The sequence below is a fragment of the Episyrphus balteatus genome, chromosome 2 (genome assembly GCF_945859705.1).
Source record: "Episyrphus balteatus chromosome 2, idEpiBalt1.1, whole genome shotgun sequence".
Lineage (NCBI taxonomy): Eukaryota > Metazoa > Arthropoda > Insecta > Diptera > Syrphidae > Episyrphus > Episyrphus balteatus.
The window spans coordinates 124,692,551-124,715,716 of record NC_079135.1 but is presented as its reverse complement, the minus strand read 5'-3'; the positions used below and the strand labels follow the sequence as shown (position 1 = coordinate 124,715,716).

Below are 23,166 nucleotides of genomic sequence, written 5' to 3'. Positions count from 1 at the left end.
TTTTTCATTCCTTATTCAATAATAATTTTTGTTTTGCTGATTTCAAGTTTGTCAAAACTATTATTTACAAAACAAATACCTTATGCATTCATTCACAAAGTATGATTGCTTGTGAGCAAGTTAAAAATCGTCTGATTTCTTAAAACTGCTATTGAATCAGAGTTTTGAACTCAAGTTTTGGTTTGTTTGTATTGAATATTCGAAATAATGACCAAAAATATTTTTTCGAAAACCATTTGTTTTATAAAATAGCTTAAACAGATTATTCATTTACATTTAAGTCCTTGTTTTTTTTTTAGGTGTCTTGTTATTTAATCATGTAAAGTAAACACTTCAAAATGTATCCTTTCTAAACGCTGCTGGTTGGGTCTTCTAAAACTTTCGATTATTCAAAATTGAGGTTAGTTATTACTATCGCAACTCATAAATTTGAAGTTTTTTTAATATCGGTCCTTGAAGTTTAAATAAAATTATTCCAATAAAATAGATTTCAGTGGTAAGCTCTAAAACAGAAAAAAAAAAAACAATAATTAGTTAAAAATACTATAATTAAATCAACATTTATTATTATAAACCCGTTTCCATTTGTCAGCTATCAGTTTTATGCTTGATGGTATTTTATTAATCCAAAATCCATATTTGCTGAAATTATTTAACCAATTGAAATTTATTTATTGGTTCTTCATAATATTATTTCCCGATAGCAACAGCTTTTTGAAAACCATTATTTTTATTCTTCAAATGTCACCTTTCTTCCAGCGACTCTATCAGCATTATGAGTTTGAACTGTTTCTTAGCGAATTTGTTTTCAATCTACAGTAAATTTGTGGTAAGGTGTGCAACAATATCCAATAGTAGTTACACCCGTTACCAATGCGCAAATGTATTTCCACACGTCTCGCAAAAGAATTTGTTGAATCCACACTCCACAGTCCACAAAGAAATTATTATATTGGAGACGTGTGAACTTTGAATCGACTATTACCAATAAAATGGTAGTTATAATATTCAGCCAGCAATCGTAGTTGGTTTATCAAACTATTTGGACTAAAAAAGCACGTAACTTTCCCTATCAAAATGTTAAAGTTTTATATTGATACCTTCAAGGGTGTCTGTCATTACACTTGATTAAGACTTAAGACTTAATTAACCATTAAAACTAAATTCTATTAATCAAAAAATACCTAATCGATGTCTTATAAAAAATGTAATTAGCAATATTAATCGAATTTATTAATTAAATTGTCCAATGCTACTTGTTGAGTACTGAAGAGCAAATAGCAGTTAATTATATTTTTGAGTGTTTAATTCAATTGAATTTGACATTTTAATCTCTTAATCACTTTCTGATTCAAAACTTGAAAAACACTTTTTTAAAGCTGTAAACGGTTTAGCGATGACATTGGGATGAGACGGATTATTTAATTTTTTTTAGGTCATGGTAAAAAGATCAGTTAAAAAGCTAAACGAGAATTTGCTTTATAAAATAAAATTCTTATCAATATAAACTTTTAAACCACATCTTATCACAATTTGTTATGAGCTTGTAGAGCTTGTGGGGTTACCTTATTGTGAATTATTTATAGAAAAAAAATAATAATTTCTTATAAAGAAGACAGATGAATTAAGTAAAATGCAATTTTTTCCTGAGGTTTTTGCTTGTAATCGGCAAAAGAGAGTAACCAGCTGATAAATGATGTGCTTTCAGTTTTATGATGTTTTAATCAATAAATTGTATTTACATACGCAAATTAATTAGCCGTAAATGTTCAGATTGCATTGTAATAGGTCATCAATAATAATAATAAAATAAACAAATGCCGGCTTTGTTGTTTTTTCTATGTTTGTCTGTTAGATAATGTTAGGGTATAATAATTATTGTACATTTCAAATTGTAAAAAAAAAAATAGTCTTGACTTTTGAACTTATAGCATTGGCCTACATCTATGATTATGATTTAATGATTGAACAAACATGGTTTTTAAAAGTTACATTATAAAATTAAGTTATGTATTTAAAAACAATGTTTTCATAGCTTAATCATTCATTTTTCTTACGTTTGTTGCCATTATCGAAGGCAAATTTATTTTAATTATTTTCGATAAAAAGTCGTATATTATGTAACGATTTTGATTTGAATTTCTTCTTCCCCTTCAAGTATTAGAAATTGAATATGTTCACTAATTTTTTCACTATAGCCTTAGGTTGAGTACGAGGGATAAAAGCCTCATTCTATTAAACCTAACCTAAATTTTAGAATAATTTCACAGCTAATGTTTCTAGCTCAAAAGAACAGACGTGTTCTTTTATATTATCGAGTTTTGCTCTTCTAAATTCCTTTTTTTTTTTGTTTTTTTAAAGATTTATTCATCTTTCGGAAATAAAAAGTATAATTTTGCAAATCAAATTCAACTTTTTATAATCAAATGCTTGAACATTTCAGTTCTTTTCAGTTCTTTTTAATAAATCAATTCAATTAAATTTCCTAAACCAACAGGCTTATTAATCCGATAAAAAAAAATCTCATGGTATAAGCTTTTTAATTTCTCGTTTGTATTTTGCTATTTAAATTTTTACGATTTAAATTAAATTCATTCGTTTTTAATGATAAATCTGCACTTTCCTATTCAACTTTTCCGAAAATATTTTTTTTTTATTATTGAACATTTTTATCGACCTATAAAATGTTATTTTAATATGCAAAAACATAAATATATTTTTCAAATTGATAAATTCAATTTGCTAAAGTATTTAATTAAAAATATAAACTTAATCTAAGAAATCTGGGTAAATTCAAAAAGTTTCCACCTTTATCAAAATTGATCTCCAGACTAAGTGAAAAGTACAGAACCACAGTTTATGTATATTTATATATATTAATCTTTAATGCGAACTTAATGAATTATTAGCTAAGCTCGGAAACATAATCAAAAAATAGATTTTTAAAAGAAAACATTTTTTTTAAATACAGAAATATGTTTTTTCTGAAAGTTTAAAGATGAAATTGTATGAGTCGGCTACTAAAAAGTTTGAATCAACTCAAAAATACGATATTTTAAAAAATCGTCAAGAAATTTCAATACCCTGGTCACCTTGAAACGATCATTCAACCTCTCTTCCTTTGCGTACTGTTTCGTACATAAACAAGCTGCACATGTACAGCACACGTTAGCCAATTCCAAATTCTAGCAGTTACGTTCAAAGCTTCAAGAGTAATTTTTCTGATATAGTTGATTCAAACTATGCATAAGAATGTAAATGAAATCATTGACAAAAACAATTAATAAACAAAAATATAAAACAACAACTAAAAAGTGTCCCTTCCTAAGAGAAGATCCATAAAAGAAATTCACCTGGAAAGCTGCTTATGATGAGTTTTCCTGTGATATGTGGCTTTTTGGACACCGATCACCCAAAGCTCTTTATGACGAAGATGCTCTACTCCCTCTTATATGAGAAAGTCACGTTCACGACATGAGTCCATCTTTGCTATTCTTTGTCCGACATGATACATTAGCGGAACCGTCATTTTATCCTGTAGTTTTACATTCCTGTTTAATTCATAATAGTAATTTTGACTCAATTTAATATAAAAAACTCTTCGATATTAAATATTTTGATCTTTCTAGCTGTAACTTAAACCGTTTTATTTATTGCCTTGAAACCTCTGTTGTTAACATAATAAAAGCACTAATAAATTTCATTCGAATTTCATTACCATTTTAAAATAAACTTAATATCTTGCCTTACCAATTTATATGAGTATAATTCAAACTAAAAAGCCTACGTGATTAAATCTAATTAGCATATTTCAACAAATATACACTGATAAGCAAAAAAAAAAAACAAAAATGATGTGAAGAATTAATTAACATAATTTGTTTGTATATTAATTAAGAATAAATATCTGATAAATGATTTTGTTTAATAAAAGAAAACGAAAAACCAAAAAAAGCCTATCAATATTCATACATCATATTTCATATTAATCAGACTCAATCTAGACCTCTACATAATATTATTCTTTCTTTGTTCTATCACACTCAATTTCTACCTTAATCAATAGCTGCTCATTCAATAAAACCCACTGATATTTCTGAGAGATAAAGAAAGTTGTATTTTTTTTTTACTATTTTTTTTTTTTTGTTTTATTTAAAAAAATTTATACATATATAAAAACAAAAACACCAAAACCGAACAAAAAATTATTTACACTATACATAGATCAACTCGTAACGATGCTGAGCAGCACGATGAAATCGGTACGGATGACTCTGATGAAACATACACAATCATACCAAATCATCACTCCATTCAGAATCGCATACAATATCGAGCCAAACGTAAAAAGATCGAAAGAGTCGTTGAACTAGATAATGATGATGCCTGCAGTGAAGATGCATTCATAAGTCGAATTGCTGCTTCGGCAACTATATCAACAACAATCAATAATAATCATAATGCTTATGTGCCACCACCACAACCTCAACCAACAACAAAGTAAGGATATTTACCAAAAAAAAAAAAATACCACAACAATAGATTTTTTCTAATTGATCAATTTGTTTATTTTTTTTTTTTTTTTGTTTATTTATTTTGTTATTGTTCGTATAGATCAATTCTGACTGTTGTTTTTCTTTCTTTACACTTTCAAATCTGTATGCAAGTAAAAATTTAACAAATACAAAAGATTTATACTCATTTCATATTCATTACTAACTCATTATACGCTTAAAAGCTGCGATAAGACTTTATTTGTGCACATGATATATTTTTATACAATAACGGGGATAGTGGTTGTTTAGGGGTTTTCACTGTTTGGCCTTAAGTCCATTTTGTTCTCGATTTTATTCAAAAAAACATATTAAGATTGAAAATAACTTTTTTATCAAACTCAATTAAAAAAAAAAATTAAAAAATCTTATGAAGAAGTTTCCTCACAAAGCCTTCTGAAGAAGATTCCTGAAGAAAACTTCTGAAAAAGTTTCCGGAAGCAATCTTCTAAATAAGTTTCCTGAAGAAATATTCTGAAGAAATTTCCTGAAGAAATCTTCTGAAGAAGTTTCCTGACGAAGTCTTCTGAAGAAAATTCCTGAAGTTCCTTAAGAAAACTTCTGAAGAAGTTTCCTGAAGCAATCATGTTTCCTGAAGAAACATTCTAAAGAAATTTCCTGTAGAAATCTTCTAAAGAAGTTTCCTTAAGAGTTTTCTGAAAAAGTTTCCTGAAGAAGTCTTCTGAAGAAGTTAACTGAAGGAGTATTCTGAAAAAAACTTCTGAAGAAGTTGAATTAAGAAAACCTTCTGAAGAAGTTTCCTTAAAAAGTCTTCTGCAGAAGTTTCCTCAAGAAATCTTGTGAAGAATTTTCGTGAAGCAATCTTTTAAAGAAGTTTGCTGAAGAAAAAAAGTTGTCAGAAGAATCTGCAGAAGAATTTTACTAAAAAACTCTTCAGAAAAAATTTTGTGAAGAAATCTTCTGAAGAAATTTATTTCCTAAACTTATTTCCTAAAGAAATATCCTGAAAAAATCTCTAAAAGTTCAGAACCAAGCCCCAAACTTAAAAAACTTAAACAAAAAAATACCTTAACCAAATAAAGTCTTATAGAAGCTTCGAATTTTCAATGCAAACCTTTTAAAAGTGTATGCGCTTCTCAGCATGGTGTGCAATTTTTATTTTATTATTAGTTAATCCATTAAAAAAAAAAAAACAATAATCCTTTCTCTTATTAACCCCAATTTCTTCTTCCATTTTATTGCAGATATATTTCAAATGGTGCCAGATCAGCACCTCGTGTTGCACACAAACGTCAGCCAGCAGCATCACTCAATAATGTTGCCACATCATCAAATGGTCGTGTGCAATTGGAAATATTGTCACAACCTGAACAACAACATAGAGCAAGGTATTATAACATCACAGTACTGTGTACTGTGTTATAACATCATACCCTTTATCATTTGAATGCTATAATTTATATTATTTCTTTAATATAGATATCAAACAGAAGGAAGCCGGGGTGCTGTGAAAGATCGCAGTGGAAATGGTTTTCCAATTGTTCGAATGGTTGGCTATAATAAACCAGCATTGTTGCAAGTATTTATTGGAACAGATATTGGTCGTGTAGCGCCACATATGTTTTATCAAGCATGCAAGGTAGCCGGGAAGAACTCAACACAGTGCAATGAGAAGAAAGTCGATGGTACTATGATAATTGAAATTGATTTTAAGCCAGAATCGGATATGACGATCACATGTGATTGTGTTGGAATTCTAAAGGTAAGGCATTACTTCTACGTACATACGTATATTCCCAAGATAAACTTTACCATGTGATTAAACCTTTTATTCTGCTAACTTATGATAAAATATAAAAGCTTAGTGCTCCAGAACCGTTACCCATCAATGAGAAATCAAACAGCTTGGAACTATCGATAAATTGAAATAGCCCCTCTCTTTCCAAAGCAAACTAACTACATATTTAATTCAAAGAAGGTGTTCAGTGACTGAAAGTACACTAAATATTTTCACACTAAGATTTTTTTTATCGAAAATGCGATAATTTGGAAATGATGAACCTCTTCTTCGTTGAATAAGAATACCTTTTGATCCGTTCAATACTTGCCATACTGGATTTATGAGTAAATTAGGACACACCAACAAAATAAACGTTGATTTGTCCAAGCGTTCCATTTTATCTTTTTTTCTCTTCGCAATTATTTGGTTTGCGGATGATAGTTCTCTCAGATTTTTATTATCATTTTTCGGACCCCAACAAATCTTCTCCGTTTGAAAGTTCCAGTAAAAACTCTCTTCGTTCTCCCAACAATGTCGGTATAAACAAAAAATCCCAAATATTCTTTAAATTTTAGAAGAAAGTGCAGGGTGTGTCAGCCTAGGCATTGTCCTCTTTTCATTCAAGAAAAATATTGAATATTGAGAAAGTTTCATAACTGTAACTGGGCATTCTTTGATTGACCCAACATTGCTGGATATAATAACCCTTCTCTGTTTAATCTCATAACCAGATTAGAAATCGATATTGAATTCTCAGTTATCCTACTTAAAGCTACTTTGAACTACATTTTCAATAGAGCAATAGTAATTGAAAGCAACTTTAAGTACTAAGCAGTAGATAAATGCCCCCAAAAGAACGCAGCTTTTATCGGTTTGGTGCAACTCAATTGAAAGAGCCAATTAGTTTCAAAATTTGTTGGTCCAACTTTAAAATCAACATTTCTCATTTAAATAAATAATAATAAATCATTGTTGATGTGCCTTCCAAATTGATTACCTTAACTTAATTCTTATGAAGCTTAAGCTAAATTCAAGTTTACGAACACAAAAGTTTTCAATGCTACTAAAAAGAGTATATCCCTCAGTAGTTCGCAACCAGCTTCCTGAAGACAGTTCATATTTAGAACTTAAAAATTTAGATTCGATTCAAATTTTGTTTTTTATATTTCCGGTTATTTATGACACCCGCTGCTTTTCTACCAATAAAGCCACAAACTGTAAATTTGCTAAAAAATTTTAGCATCGCATAAGTCGCTTTCTTTAGAAAAAGATATTAAAACTAAAAATATATGGTCGAGGGTTGATAGTTTCATCTACACAACACATTCCTTCCACCCTTGACTCTAGAAATGCAAATGCCAATCAAAAACGACACAATTGAAGAAAAAAAAAAAATGTTTTAACCCCCACTATGCGAATACTTGAAATAAATAAATGCTTCTTTAAAAAAGAAAAAAAACTTACTTTCTGCAAAGATGAAACTAATCAAGAAACTTATTCTTTCAGGAACGCAATGTCGATGTAGAACATCGTTTTCCCGATCATTTGGCTCAAAAAAGCAAAAAGAAATCCACCCGCTGCCGTATGGTATTTCGCACACAATTAACCCACGACGATGGGACAGTAGAAACTCTACAAGTGTGTTCGAATCCAATTATTTGCAGTAAGTTTTCTTTTACTATTTTACTATTGAACAAAGAATTTAACTTCAAACTTATTTTACTCAAACAGCCCAACCACCTGGAGTACCAGAGATATGTAAGAAATCCCTAAATTCTTGCCCAGTAGATGGAGGTCTTGAATTATTTATTATTGGAAAGAATTTCCTTAAAGACACACATGTATTATTTCAAGAGACCCTCGATGATATTAGAACTAATGAAATGGTTACAATTGGTTCATTATGGGAGGAATCAGTTTTACCCGATAAAGAATATTTACAACAGGTAAGAAATAAATTATAAACCTAAAATAATTGATATATAATGTGTTTTTATTTTTTAGACTCATTTAATTTGTACAGTACCACCGTACATTCATCAAAACATCATGAAACCAGTCACAGTACAACTGTGTATTATTTCCAGTGGAAAAAAGAGCGAATCACACACCTTTACATACACACCGAAAGGATCTTATACTACGCTCTCGGCTGCAACAACGTTAAGTACATTGCATGGTTCAATGTCAGGACAAGGTATCTATTGATTCAAGTTTAGAAATTCGTTCAAATTCAAGTGTGGCATAAATTTATAATATTCATCTCTCTGTCGTCAACAAGGGGAATATTTTTTATATTTTTGGCTATCTTGAATTTGAGCTTGAGTTTCTATTGAGTTTAGATTAGGGATATATAAATGTCAGCTATAACAACAACAACAACCAACAACAACAAAAACTACATAATGATTTTTTTTTCCTGCTTCCAAAGCAACTTGCGATATTTATTTTTAAAAAAATTTACTCTTTTTTTTTTAATTTAAAATTTTAACGCCCATTTGTTCACCGAGTTATGGCGCTGGTACTTTAAAAAATTAAAAGCCTTCAAGGGCTGCGATTTAAAAAATTAATCTTTTTCGATTATCTCCCCTCAAGTGCGAAAATTTTATTTTTTGCACAAACATTGACATAAAAATGATTCTCATCGCTCTGCAAAATATTTAATTGATCAAAATTTCGGAGCGATTTCTCGGCTACAATTCTTGATCTTGTAAGTCTTCTTTCCAAGATCTATTTATAAAATCAGAAGGGCACGTAAAAATTTAACTCCTCAACGGAGAACTACGTCTTGAAATGGTGATCTAAAATGCTCGATAATGTCCAAATGGTACTGGTTCTCATTTTCAAACCTTTTTGGAGCAAGAAATCCATAGAAAGATGTTCAGTTTCCTCGATCCAAATGCAGCTCGTTAAGAAGATCATTGGAACCAAAGGATAAAAACTAATATATCCAAAACTGTCTTTACTTTTGGGACAGAGGAAATATCAGCACGTCTTCCTTCGGGTGTTACCTGGCTACAAAAGCGAAGCCAAAAAGAATTGTGAATATAAAAATCGTTCGTAATGACAATTTCAGTGGAAGGATAATGAAACACAGATCTTAAATAGAAATAAAGCATACGATCAAATTCGCACAAAGTTGTCCTGTCCAAAATTTGGAGCACAATAAATAAACAAAGTGTGCTTTATTCACCATGAATTTAATTTGTATACCAAAATGAGATACTACAAAATGATCCATAAAAAAGCTACATCTTAACCGTATCCTTGGGTCAAACATTATTTGAATAAGGACTTTGATTATTTGAGTATAGGCCCAAACCCGTTTTACGATTTGGGTGCATTTGCATAAATTCTTAAAAATATGTGTGTTTGGGTAATTGAAATTGGCTGCAGACTGCGGATTTTTCAAATCTTCAACTGATTACAAAGAGTATGCAGCTATATAGCTAAATTAAGTACTAAGCCAGCACTCATTTGAATAAATCAGGCATAAATATCGCAAGCTTTTCAAAAATAAAAATATTTATACTCAATTGTTCTCGAAACTGAATTCAATTGAATTTAGATTTCCTACAATTCAGGGTTTTTTTCGACAAAAAAAAATGAATTAATTTATTATTAAAAAAAAAAAAAATAAAAAAAAAAATAATAAAGGTCTTTCATCCAAAAAAAAACAACAAAAGATGACAACAAATTCAACAAAGTTAATCCAAACAACTCTGTCGTATGAATGTTTTCTCATTGCTTGTTGATTGCTATATTTTGCAATCGAATGTATTTTTAAGTCAAGAGTCGCGTTTTTCAATTGAAAAGTAATTTTTTAAAAGCAAAATCAAAATCGTGTATTTTTTTATGATTTATATTGTTTTCATGTGTGTGTGGGGAAAAATTTGTACGAATGAGAGTGTGGAAGGTTGACAGAGTTTTCTGGATTAGTCTTTTGTCCCTCAAACAAAAAAAAAAAATAAAAATATATATATATAAAATAAAATTTTTCCTTAGGGATAACATTTTTAATTATAAAAGGCGATTTAGTTTTAAACTAATAAAAAATCAACAAACTCATACGAGTCCAGTGTACAACTGTACAACTTATCAACAAATTAAAATTAAATAAAATCCTTAACAGAAAATCTAAAATATTTTGTGATTAGGAAAGTTAAATACTGTATCTACTTCAATTAAAATTATGTTGTTTTTTTCTAAAAATAAGGGCTTGGAAGTTATAATCGCCCTAAGTGTAGGGACAACAAAGACCAAAATGAAAGAGAGATTTAGTTTTGCTTAATACAACTTTTTTTTTTTTAATAAAGGTTGAGGGTTTTTGTTTTTCTAAACGCTAATCACAAAATGTTATTTTTTTGTTTATTTTTCCTTCTCTTAGCTCTTTAGGTTGCTCGCGTCATTCTTGAATATATTCGAAAAACTAAATGGGAGTCTGTATCCACAATTTCACACGTGTGCTAATTAAAATTAATGGACACATGGAGGCTCCTCCAGAGGACAACGATACGTCTGCATCAGTTCTTCAGTGCATCTGTACATTAGGGTACTGGTTAATTAAAAAAAAAAAAAACAAAAAAAAAAATTAATTAAATTGACACACATTTTATCGGTAGATTTTGACTATTTTGGTTATTAAAAACACAAAATTGTGATTCTTTTTTTTTGTCGATCGGTTACAATCGGTACGGAATTGTTATTAAAATTGCTTTTTATTTGTTTTTATCTACAAACTTTTTCAATTGATCGGTTATTATTAAAAAGAAAAGAAAAGAAGCTAAATATCTTTAATGGAACTATTTGGGGTATTGCTTATATTTGGATCTAATTTCTATAACAGATAGGATAGGATAAGAACTGCGGTTACAACAAAAATCTCTGTTATTGGGATGCAATAGTCTAAAAAATTATAAAGTAAAACAAAAACAGACAACAAGTTAATGTTAAGCAATGCTAAAGATACTAATGGAGTTGGACGAATTCTTTTCGTTCGTAATTTCAAATTCAATGAAAATTTATTCAGCATCTTATTTCAAAGAAAAAAACGTGATAATTATGAATTTCTGATTTCGTTATCAAACTATATACCAGGCAATGGTTTTGCAATTTTATTGCAGGTTTCGTTTGAAGAACAATGCACCTGAAATTGTTTTTCAAACATTCGCCAAAGATATTTTTGGATTTTTTTAAGACAAAAATTTACCTTACGGGCCATGTGTTGAATAGTAAATAGTTAATTATTCTTAAAAGCATCTCGTACTAATTTAATTAAAAGGATTCCGTATGCTCTTATGTAGTTGGTATATCCTTTGATATACCAACAAAGTAATACAATCACGGTATTTGACTTTCTTTCAAAATACCGAAATGAAGAGAGGAACCAATATTGTGAAATTGACTGTGCATTGATTGACTGTTTCCCAAATCTGATATAAAATTTGTAACAAAGTAAATTTCATTTCATTTGAACATGGCCGTACGTTTAACACTTCTAATAAACACTGTACGGGGTGCCAAATCCCATATGATTTCCATCTAATTGGGATGTTAACGAAACTAAGATTTTTTTTCGATAACTAAAGTTTAAATTTAAAAGTTGAATCGTAAAATTTTTTTTTTTTTTAAATGGGAAAATATAAAGCTATTGTTTTTTTCTTTTTTAATCAAATGATTCTCTTAGATCTCATTTTGTGCTACGGTTTTAATGACCGCGCGTGTAATATTGATTAATCAAATGTTCTACACATTGTTGGCCCAAAAATCAAATGTTAAACAATTTTTGTAATAAAGTTTATTTATTTTTTTTTTTATATTTTATCATTTGATATTCGTGTTAATTTCTTCTACCTGCCTCATTAAAAAAAAAAAAAACAGAACTGATAGATAGTCATCATTTTTGGGACTCTTAAAGTTAAGGCCCAACTTTAATAGGTATGAGTGAGCGAAAACACATAGTCCTATGAGGTTGGCTATAATGCTCATAAGCGTGGTTCGTTCAACTTTCGTTAATCATTTCGTCGCTGTTTTAGAAAACTGGCATAACTAAAAAATCCTGGTTTTTGAGTTATTAATGCTAATATACTGGAAACAATACATTCTTAATTTTTGTAAACTCAGTATAAATTTAAAGGACATAGCTGATCCTTTTTTTTTCAATTAATGAAAATAGCATATAAAATTGATAAACTTGGAAGTTTAAAACAGCTTTTCTGAAGAATTAAGTGTTTTAAGTTATGCCAGTTTTCTAAAACAGCGACGATATGGCATTGGGCTTAAAAAACCTAAAAGTATTTCCTTTCATGACTTAAAAAAAAATAGTTTCATTAAAGATTGTAAGAAAGAATGTAAATCTCGGTAAAAAAAAATGAAACGATATTTAAATTTTAAAAATCGGTATTAATTTTCATTGCTTTTTAAAATTAAATACATAAAATTTTTGTTTACCTCTCGTGTATCTAACATTAAACAAAAAAAAATTACATAACTTATTTTAACGTAAACTCTCTATTGGTTCCAGCTGTTTCCTCTAAAGATACTGGAAATTCAACGTTGGTCGTTCGTTTCTCTCAAAAAATTTTTTTCTGTTATTTTATAAAATAACAAAAAACCCTTTCAGGTACACACGGTCCGAGTGCGCTGCCTAAAATTAATTTAAAAACTAAAAAAAACTCAAATCACTTTGAAATTATTGTGTGTTTTCTCCCAAGTGTGTGTGCCAAATGTCGCTAGGAAATCATTATTTGTACTTATTGTTGGTACTTATTATTTTTTAACAATTTTCTTAGATATTTTGAAATATCATTTAGCTCTTTTTGTTGTATGTGAAAAAGTATTTGGGGTTCGTTTAGGTGTGAGTTCTATGTCTGTGTGTGTTGTTCAAAGTGATAAACTTTCATCATCTTAATCTTTTTTTTTCATAAAATTCAATAAAAAAAAAAAAAAAAAATTGGAAAGATTTATAATTAAAGATTAAGTTGATGGAAGATTTTAGTTTGTAGGTACAATTTAGTCTTAGACATCCTTATTCCCAACAAAATTTCCCCCTTAGGCTTAGTGTTTAGTAACATTTTTTTTATAAGAACCTTAGTTACTAAGAACAAAAACAAAAAAAAAATTTAGTTCTAATTTTTCAGAATTTGATTTTTTTCTTATTACAATTTTTAAAAAAAATTTCTGTTTTCCAAACAAACTCTTGAAACGATACCATTTCTCTTTGATGTTAATGCAAATTTTCTTTGTAGATACTCGTTACATGGATACAAATGTTGTACAGGCATGCTCGTCGAACGCACCTGGCAATGCTGGCGTCGTGCAACAAATGTGGACTGAAACAAAGCATGAAATCGATGCTGATATGATGCCACCACCGGCAAGCACACAAATACCAATGATGGTCCGCCGCCCATCGTTAACCAATGCTATGATCACCGATCAAATGGTGATCGGTGGATTAAAGACTGAAATTCTGGATGAGAACTCACAGAATTCCATTGCGGATGTTATGCAATCCGAATCATTGGATCGTTTTCCTGTCGTACAGGGTGACAATGGTCTGTTGGTGGAGCAGAATCCACTGATAATGCATAATCAGCGCATGCGCAAGCAAAGCATTGACATGCTGGACATGCAATCGATGTCCTTGCTAAACGAAAGCAACAGTTTGCCCAGTTTTCCATCACATCATAGTGATATGAATGCAATGGCAGCTGCGGCTGCAGTTGAGATCGCAGTAAAAAATGAACAAATTGCCAAGGAAATTCTCACTGCGGCCGTGGTACATCAGGGACAGCAGACAGTTGATAAATTTTTGTCCAGCCTTAGTCCTGGAATAGCTGATTTGAAAACATCACCGCAAATGGAACAAAATTCTATGTTTGTCACTAACCCGGCTACAGGGGCAGGAGTAATATTTCCCCAACAGACCGCCAGTAACCTGGTTATGGCTACAAATGCCGTTAACAGTATCGATCAAACCTTAAATAACATGTTGGCAGCGGCCAGCCACTCTCCATCGAATGATATGCAATCGTTGTCGTTGGTTCGTAGCTCGTCGGTGTCGAGTACATCGTCTTCTTCATCTTCTTCATCCTCATCATCGCCCAATAGCTCGCCAATGACACATGACATCATTTTAAATTCAGAGCCAGCCGCTGTCATCACCTCCGTGAATATGCAACAGATGTTGGGTGGCGGCCCCGATACAGCCGCCCCACCCACAGATCATATCCCAACCGAGATGATTCTCAATTCAAATATCTCACCGTCAACTATTCTTTGCCCACCGAACTCAGTGCCCAATTTATTAGTAAATCAAGTCTCACTTCTCAATGGAATCGGGATGCAACCTCAGTCATCGCAGGATTCCCTCTTAAGCACCATCATTATGACACCACCATCAAATTCACCGCCAATTCAGCAACAAACATCACCCCAACCGCAGCAACAACAATCGCCGCCACGACAGGTTCCTGTTGTTAATCCACAAGCAGATCCTCAAGTAACTGCAACCTCGACAGCAGTGAGTAACATGATCATTAAGGCGGCAGCTGATTTCATATCAAATCATGAAAATAATCCAGAGTCTACAATTGATGCTCTAATGAGCCTTAACGATACTCCCATACAAACTCAATCGCAGGTATCTCAAATGCTTGGCGGTACAACAGTTACCACGAATACAATTATTCCCAATACCCAGCCGGGATTGTGTTCGACGGCACAATTTCTTGCCAATAGTAGACATCATCAAATGTTGGAAAGCCGACAGCAAGAGACTGTTCCATTGGTGAATATGCTTCTTAATCATGACGTGCAGAATGTTACTGCAACAGATGCAGCACAGACACAATATTTACAGAGTTTGCAAAAATCTAATCAAATGGCTATGAGCGTTTCGTAAGTATTTTAAATTATAATCGATTTTCAATAATATACAAATGTGTTTCTTTTTCTATGTAGACCACAAACAAATCAGGAATCTCTCATTCAAGCAGTAGCACTAGCAGAGAATGCTCTTCAAAAAAATAATGTGGCAGTGGCCCAAAAACAATTGAATGGTTTGTTGCCGAATGTTTCGCTGACGGTACCTCAAACCACAGTACCAATTCCTGCAACTACAACGGCAATTCCTCAAGAGTTGACAACAATGTCAGATCAAGATCTGATAAGTTACATCAACCCAAGCACCTTTGATCAGAGTAAGTTTATATTTTTAGCTTTATTCTTCCCACTATATCATATCACATAATTATAGCTTCAACAATGTCAGTCGTAATATTTTTACATTTACATACATATTTAAAATTTCAGAAAATTCGTACACTCGGGCGTATGTGTATACTTTTACTATTTAATGAATTTCAAACTGTTTTTTTAAAGAAATTATAAGAAATAATTCTTCTGAAACAGTTTCAGTGACAATTGAGAGTAAATTGTGTCGCTGATATTGTTAACTTCCTTCAAACAATATGAATACAACATAATTGATTAATTAATTTAGATTGAATTTTATTTTTGTACTACTGTTTGAGTGGTTTGCTGAAAAGAAACTTAAATATTCAGTTTGAGCATACACATTACTTTCTACTTTTTTCCTCTGTCACATAAGTTTTATTTAAACCTTCAATCCTTAAGTTTAAGAGCCCCTGTATATTGATTGTTTTTGATGATTTTTTCCATGGATCATACAAGCCATTGGGAGTGTGTATGAGAGTCACATCCAAATTACAAGTGATACCTTGATCAGATGTCTTTCGGGTGAGCATTTCTGTCCTTTAAAACTCCCAGCCCCGTTGGTGCCAAGTCCAGTGCAACGACAATGATTGATAGCTCTTGAGTTAGTTTTTGTATACTTTAGAAATGTACTAAGAATCGGTATGGAGTAGAAAATACACACATGGTTAAAAATATGTGTGTTTTCAACTCCTACTCCCTCTGAGCTATCTCCCCATTACCAGGCTCAAAGAAGCTGTGGCTTGATGCAAAATATGATAGATACGTGATAGTCCTTGAATTTATTACCTATATTCCTATCTTTACTCCCGAACTAGGGTTATTCTCAAAGATAGTGGACTTGACATCAGAAGCACCTGTCGTAAGCCGTTCGAAGCGTATATGTTAATTCAGTAGGTATTTTCTTGGAAAGACCGATGGTATTTTTAAGGGTTGGTATGTCTTACAATCACCCGAAGCCTATTTCAGAGCATAATACATTAACTTCATCAGCTGCATCATCTACATTAGCGACCTCAAAAAACAGTATTTGAGTCGGATTGAACCTCGGGAAAAACTTTTTATGGTCTAAATACTACAAAGGTTTTTCATGAATCATAGATCTTTAATATTTTGTATGACTCATTTCATGCAACATTTACTATGACTTAAAAATGTCCTCTTCCGATATAACTTGGGTGGAAAATATCGAGCCATTACTGCCAAATCGTAAGCGCCAAATTTAATTATGAATTATGGAGAGCATATAATTGTATTTTTCCAATACTAAGAACGAATAAGATATAACTTTTTCTCATATCAAAATTGTCCTCCATAAAAACAAAATAAAGATTTTTCTGTAAACATAAACATCGTAAGCGCCATGTCGCCTGAGTAACAACTATAAATTCCGCTATATATTTCATCTAACATTGATTTTAAAACAGTTGTACTGATCAAGAGAATAAACTCAAATCATGTTTCAGACTTTTTGGTTTGTTATAACACGAACGGAAAATAAAGTGCTCCGGTTGCCTATAGGGTGAGATCTGAAAAGTCCTGAAAATAAATAACTGCCCACGGCAAAAACACATCAAGAACTTTGGTAAAGTTTAGTTTATTTCAGATTAGTAAGATAGACGGTACGACAACTTATCGAATTCCCAGGCTATGACCTCGTAGTTCCAAGAACTGTAACAAATCAGCCAATGATGATATCTCCCTCGGCGGGCAGTACATGCTCCACGCCTGTTGGGTCTTCTTTGGCAGTTTGGAAATGACTATGTGCATAGTCAATAAGTTCCACGAATCGACTGGCTCACCCATGACCCGCAGTGCACGTAAAGATTCTTCTACGGAATCTTGAATGCGAAGTAGTTCACGAGGAGATTCCTCTGCTGCTGGCGGAATACCCAGAAAGCGAGACACATGAGCTGCCACAAGAAGCCTTGGGTTGTCATAGCGCTTCTTGAGAGTTGTCCAAAGTTCTTCGTAGTCTCTTAAAAATGCATTCCTAAGGAGCCCCACATCTGTCCCCCTCACGTACTTGCGCAACATCTGCAATTTGTACGCCACTGGTAAGTCAGTGTTGTTGTGTATCAATGTCTCGAAGGCATCCTTGAACGGCAACCATGTAAGCAGATCTCCTGAGAAATTAGGTATTTGCATCGGCTCAAGTTCCAGCTTAAATGTAGCCGAGTGAGTCATTATAACGAACTACCACCAACAGAAGGATACGCACTAAAAAAGAGCACACGCAATAATTGTTCAGAATGCGTAGCAAAAGCACATACATTAAAACGCACACAACACTAATTTTTTCTCACACGAGGGGAAATAAACTCTTCCGGTTTACCAAGGGGTGAAAAGTCCAAAAACATGGAAAGAAAACACAATAAGAACTTTGTTATTTTATTTTAGAGTAGTGAGATGGCACGACCAAGTCGTTCTAAGTCTCGAAGAAGAATGAATGTTCGTACTGAAGATGACTACCATTTCGCCACTCTCTATCATCTAGACTGCAGCGTCGACAAAAGTTACACAGATAAGCGACTCCAGAAATTAATACTAAGTTTAGTCTTGGCAATCCATCGACACACAAGAAAAAATCCGCCGACACCAGCACAAATAGTCACCAACTGTGAGAGCTACATCGAAAAGGCACTCATCTTTGATATACTTGAACTTTATAATGAGCGATCAGTCGGAACTGTCCGACGACGGTCCATATCGCAAATCCAAAATAAACAATCACACAATAAGTTTCCTATGTCAGTTTATGGTGATATGATAAACAACGGCATCCTATACACCACAGCCAATGTCTGTAGGCAGGTTGTTACAGACACCCATCTTGTCCATAGAAAAGTATCTGTTGTCGACTGTATTGTATGTCGACTGTATTGTATGTCGACTGTATTGTATGTCGACTGTATTGTATGTCGACTGTATTGTATGTCGACTGTATTGTATGTCGACTGTTGGATGTCACCAAAATGAGTCGCAATTCAATAGAACAATGAATCGACTGTAACACTGCCCTTCGTGGCCATATACGCAATATAATGCTCGGCAGGTGATGGGTTGAGGGAGCTGAAAGTGAAATGGTGGAGTCAGCAATGACGATGTCCACTAAATTTCTAGGTCAGCAGTGTTTGACAGTACATATCTTTTTAACTACCCGTTTAATAAAAACAAAAAGATCGATGGAATGTCTTAGTGTTTATCCATTCGCAAGTCTTTAATGGGTTCTATGTCTCCTTCCTTCTAACTGTGTTTTCGTGAGTATTGTGCAAAATAAAGCAATTTTACACGAAAACCCTCCAAATTCAATCTGATTTTTAAGCATTTTTTTTTTTTTGTATGAATGTATCATAGTTTTAAAGTCTTCAAACAGTTGTGTTGACGATTGATAACATACTACCTAACATAGAATTCAATGAACGTTTCTCTATTTTAATACCCGAAAGGCATGGATGGGAATGGGAACTCAACTCGCTGACAAGTGAACGATTTAACTGATAAGTGAACAAGGTATCTTTTTCTACACTGATAGATGGGTTAAAAATGGAATTTAAGATTTACACTACTGAAAACCATCATTACCTTTAGAAAACAGATGTAAGCCTTGCTAAAAAAAAAAAACACATAAATGATGTGGCTTTAGTACTAAGTTGAATAGAGAATAAAGTAAAATTGCATTTTTTCGAAATAAGTTGGAACAGACTTGTGTTGTTTTTCCCCTGGACACATCATATAGAAATAATAGTAACCGACTAGATCAGCGTTTTTAAATGAAAAATAAACCTAATACAGAACTCTAGAAGTTTTTGGCCTAGAACTAATTAAAAGAAAAATCAGGAGGTATATCTTATAGCTGAGAAAAACTGAGAAAATTCATAGAAAGAATAGGAGATGGTTTGCAAATGAACCTGTTTATGTAAACAACTAGCTTAGGAGAATCTCTGCTATCTTTTATAAACGAATCATTAACGTAAACTTTATAAGCTTAAATATCTTCAAACGATTATTAATTATTTTTGTTTTCTTTTTTTTTTTTCAGTCTGAAGAGTCCACTGTTAAACAGAAATTGGTTTTTAGCAAATTTAAGTCATTATAACAATTGACCAAAACACCAGAGAATACAAAAAAAAAAAATATTACTACAGGAGCAGCCCACTTTGGAAAGAGCACATTCTTTTGGGCTCTCACTTTTTCTATAAATAATAAATTAACGCTCGGAATAAATCAATATTAAATTACTCAAATCGTAATTAATGTATAAGCAAATAAAACTACATGGGAACCTATTTATTGTTGAGTAAAATAAAACAAAAAAAAAAGAAAATTAACCATCCACCAAGCTTAGAAGAAGAAAAAACAATTCAATACAAGTATTTCTTTTTGTTTATATTACAATAAATTAAAATCCTATACAAAAATACAATTATTATGCAACTGTAAACAAAAGATCTGATATTCCTTTTTGAGAGTTTTATTTTTTAACTTTTGTTTTATTTTTTTTTTATTAACAAATTGAACTAAGAAAAGTAAATCAATGACTGCCATATTAAAATTTTAAAAAGAAAAGAAACTTATCACAAAATATTTATTATTACATAATAAACAAAAAATATAAAAAGAAACAAATATATTTTATAAAATATACATTTTCAAGTGTAATAAAATTTATTAAACAGAAAAAAAAAACTGAAAAAATTAGTCATTTAAAAAAGATTTACACGAAAAAGTGTCTTATATTAAAAAAAAAAAAAATACATATATTTATAACTAGAAAAACAAAAAAATATAAATGTTAAATGTTTATAAATATTGAAAAAAAAACTGGGCTACGCACACAACAAATTAGAATTAATAATTGGTTAATAAAATCAATCCAAATTGAGAGTTTTTTTTTAACATTAGATTTTTATTTATGTTCATATTCCACCTCATTTGTCGGTAATTTATATATTTTTTTCCTTTATTTTTGAAAAACAAGTCTGATTTTTATTAAATTTTTTTGTTCGCTTAATTATTATTTTCTTGTTATTTCCTTAAGTAAGTTTTTTTTTATTATAAAAAAATAAAAAAATATTGTTTCCTTAAATTATAAGTTTCTTTTTTATGTCAAGCAGCTGAAAATATATAAATACAAAAAAAAAAAAACTGATTGAAAAAGACTTTTGAATATAATTTTTTCCTGAGTTTTATCGAGATAAATTACAAACTAAAAATTAAAACAAAAATTTTAAGCTAAAATGCATCATAATGCCGTTTAAAATTAATTTGAAAATATTTTTACACTTTTCTAGTTTTAAGAAAATCAAAAAATCATTATTTTTCATTTTTATTATTCATTTACTTTTTTAAATAAATAAAAATATATTGTGACTGGTAAAACAAAGTCCCATCTGGAATATTATTCCCAAAATCCCATTTTAAATGAAAAAAAAAAAAAACATTTATTAGGTCTACGTGATCAATTATTGTAAAATTAGGATAATTGCTATTATACAAAAATAAACATACAAAACAAAATTTTAAAACTGTTATAACGTCATACACTAAGATTGTAGGAAAACATTTTTGAAAAAAAAAATTAAGATTACATAAATAAAAGAAAAATATATTTTAATGTTATCAGTTGTTGTAATTTATATAAACTCATATTTTAATGTTAGAAAAGAAAAAAAGAATAAAAAATCATACACATACAATACGTAACTTTGGACTTTTATTGAAGATTTTCGAACTAATACAAAACAGATTTTTTAACTAAAAGCACATTAGTCCAAGGCAATTGAAAAACTTTATCAAGTGGAAGTGGAAGTCTAAGTAGCTGCAAATTCTTCACTGTCGTACGGAAAATTAAAATAATTTCGATTCATGTACGCATATTTGATTGTGGAAATGGCTTTATTTCACTCTTTTTTGCAGTAATCTAAATTAAAATTTTGTACAACTTCAAAAACTATACTATTTAGCGCAATTTATTTTTATTAGGAACTAGCTAACCCCCACCCGCTTCGCTGAGTGTACTTTTTAAAAAAATAGAACCTGTTTGAAAATACATTTAAACCGAAAAAAACTGGTTTATTGTAATGAACATTAACCAATTTATTGTAATTTATGCAGTTATTGGACATTGTTGATGGAATAGCGGCACTTGATTCAGAAGGCCGAATTACACTTCAAAACTATTTTTTCAATGTAAATTTAAAAAATGAATTGATTCAAAATGTATTTCCAAGTATAAAGACAAATTACAAAAATCATACTTGGCTGAGTGAACGTTCAATAATGGCTGGTACAAATAAAAATGTTTCGGAAATCAATGCAACAATTTTTTGCCTACAAATCGGTTGACCTTATCACAAATGAAAGCAATGTATCAAATTACCAAACGGAGTTTTTGAATTCATTGGATATACCAGGACTATAATGTATCAAAAAGCCTTGCCATATTATTAGGCCCAAGCGAAAAAATACAATTTTTCGGTTCATGCTGCTGAATTTTTAAAGTTTTTGTCGAAATGTCTTTAATTTTTTTTTATCCCATTTACATGCCCTTATCATGTAGATACGGATTGCCTTAAAAAACAAAGAATTCATACTTTTTGATACAAAATAACGTACATAAGGGATAAGCTCCAAAAGACGTTTCCTATGGAATTCATGCCGGGAGAATGATCAGACCGGTCCAATACTTGAATTTGTATATCGAGGAATAACGTGACATTCTTAACTTTATGGTAAGGACCCAGTCTTGCATAGATATAGATGCTTCGAGTCTCGAGAATAGGTTCTGAAATCGTAGAATCAAAACGTTCCCAAGCTCCTTTTGTTTTGGTCTGGCGTTTTCCACCATATGAAAAGAACCTCATCCTTTTCCTGAAATAGCAGCACAGCCAATAATGATCAGAGGATGTTTTTTTATTTGATTAACGTACTTGCCTGGTCTTATACGAAAAAAAAACTACTCCAAATCTTAGATAATCATTTTTAGCAAAAAAACAAAACCGACTTCCATGGATCAAAACTGGGTTTTATGGTTTTTAAAATAGTTCCTATGGCAAAAAGTGAACGAAATTGAAATGGGACCACACTGCAGCCACCAGCTATCCAATACAAAGAGAATTATCAAAATTGGTTCACTCAGTCCAAAGTTATGCGGTAACAAACATAAAAAAAAAAAAAAAAACAGACGAATTGAATACCTCCTCCTTTTTGGAAGTCGGTAAAAAATTACGTACTATTCAGACGATCAGAGCTTCTATGTTTATGCAAAATGCGATCCTTGCCATTACAGTTAAGCATGTCACGTTATTCCTCGGTACAAAAAAATTAAGTATTGGACCGGTCTGGTAATTATCCGGGCGTGAATTCCATAGGAAACGTCTTTTAGAGCTTATCCCCTATTGTAAGTTATTTTGTATCAAAAAGTATGAATTCTTTGACTTTTTTTAAGTCAATCCGTATCTACATGATAAGTGCAAGTAAATGGGACAAATAAAATTCAAGATATTTCGACAAAAACTTTGAAAATTCAGCAACATAAACCAAAAAATTGTATTTTGTTCGATTGGCCCTAATAATATGGCAAGGTACTGTAGGTGTTTCATTAACCTGCATATTCAAAGGCAGTTTAAGAAC

General features: G+C 31.1%; 1 protein-coding gene across 3 annotated transcripts in view; it reads left to right on the top strand.

Moving 5' to 3' along the window:
* The window catches only part of LOC129912346 (nuclear factor of activated T-cells 5), a 97,665-nt gene extending 76,428 nt beyond the window's left edge, over window positions 1-21,237 (top strand). For 2 of the 3 annotated variants that reach the window (XM_055990564.1, XM_055990565.1), the window contains exons 4-12: window positions 4,225-4,500; window positions 5,759-5,902; window positions 5,994-6,276; window positions 7,801-7,957; window positions 8,026-8,240; window positions 8,299-8,491; window positions 13,542-15,195; window positions 15,259-15,497; window positions 19,574-21,237. In XM_055990564.1, coding sequence (XP_055846539.1) covers window positions 4,225-4,500; window positions 5,759-5,902; window positions 5,994-6,276; window positions 7,801-7,957; window positions 8,026-8,240; window positions 8,299-8,491; window positions 13,542-15,195; window positions 15,259-15,497; window positions 19,574-19,578 — 3,166 coding nt within the window. In that variant the 3' untranslated portion in view covers window positions 19,579-21,237. The remainder of the gene's footprint in view (window positions 1-4,224; window positions 4,501-5,758; window positions 5,903-5,993; window positions 6,277-7,800; window positions 7,958-8,025; window positions 8,241-8,298; window positions 8,492-13,541; window positions 15,196-15,258; window positions 15,498-19,573) is intronic. The other variant, XM_055990566.1, reaches the window with a different exon arrangement.
* Window positions 21,238-23,166: the final 1,929 nt, after the last annotated feature.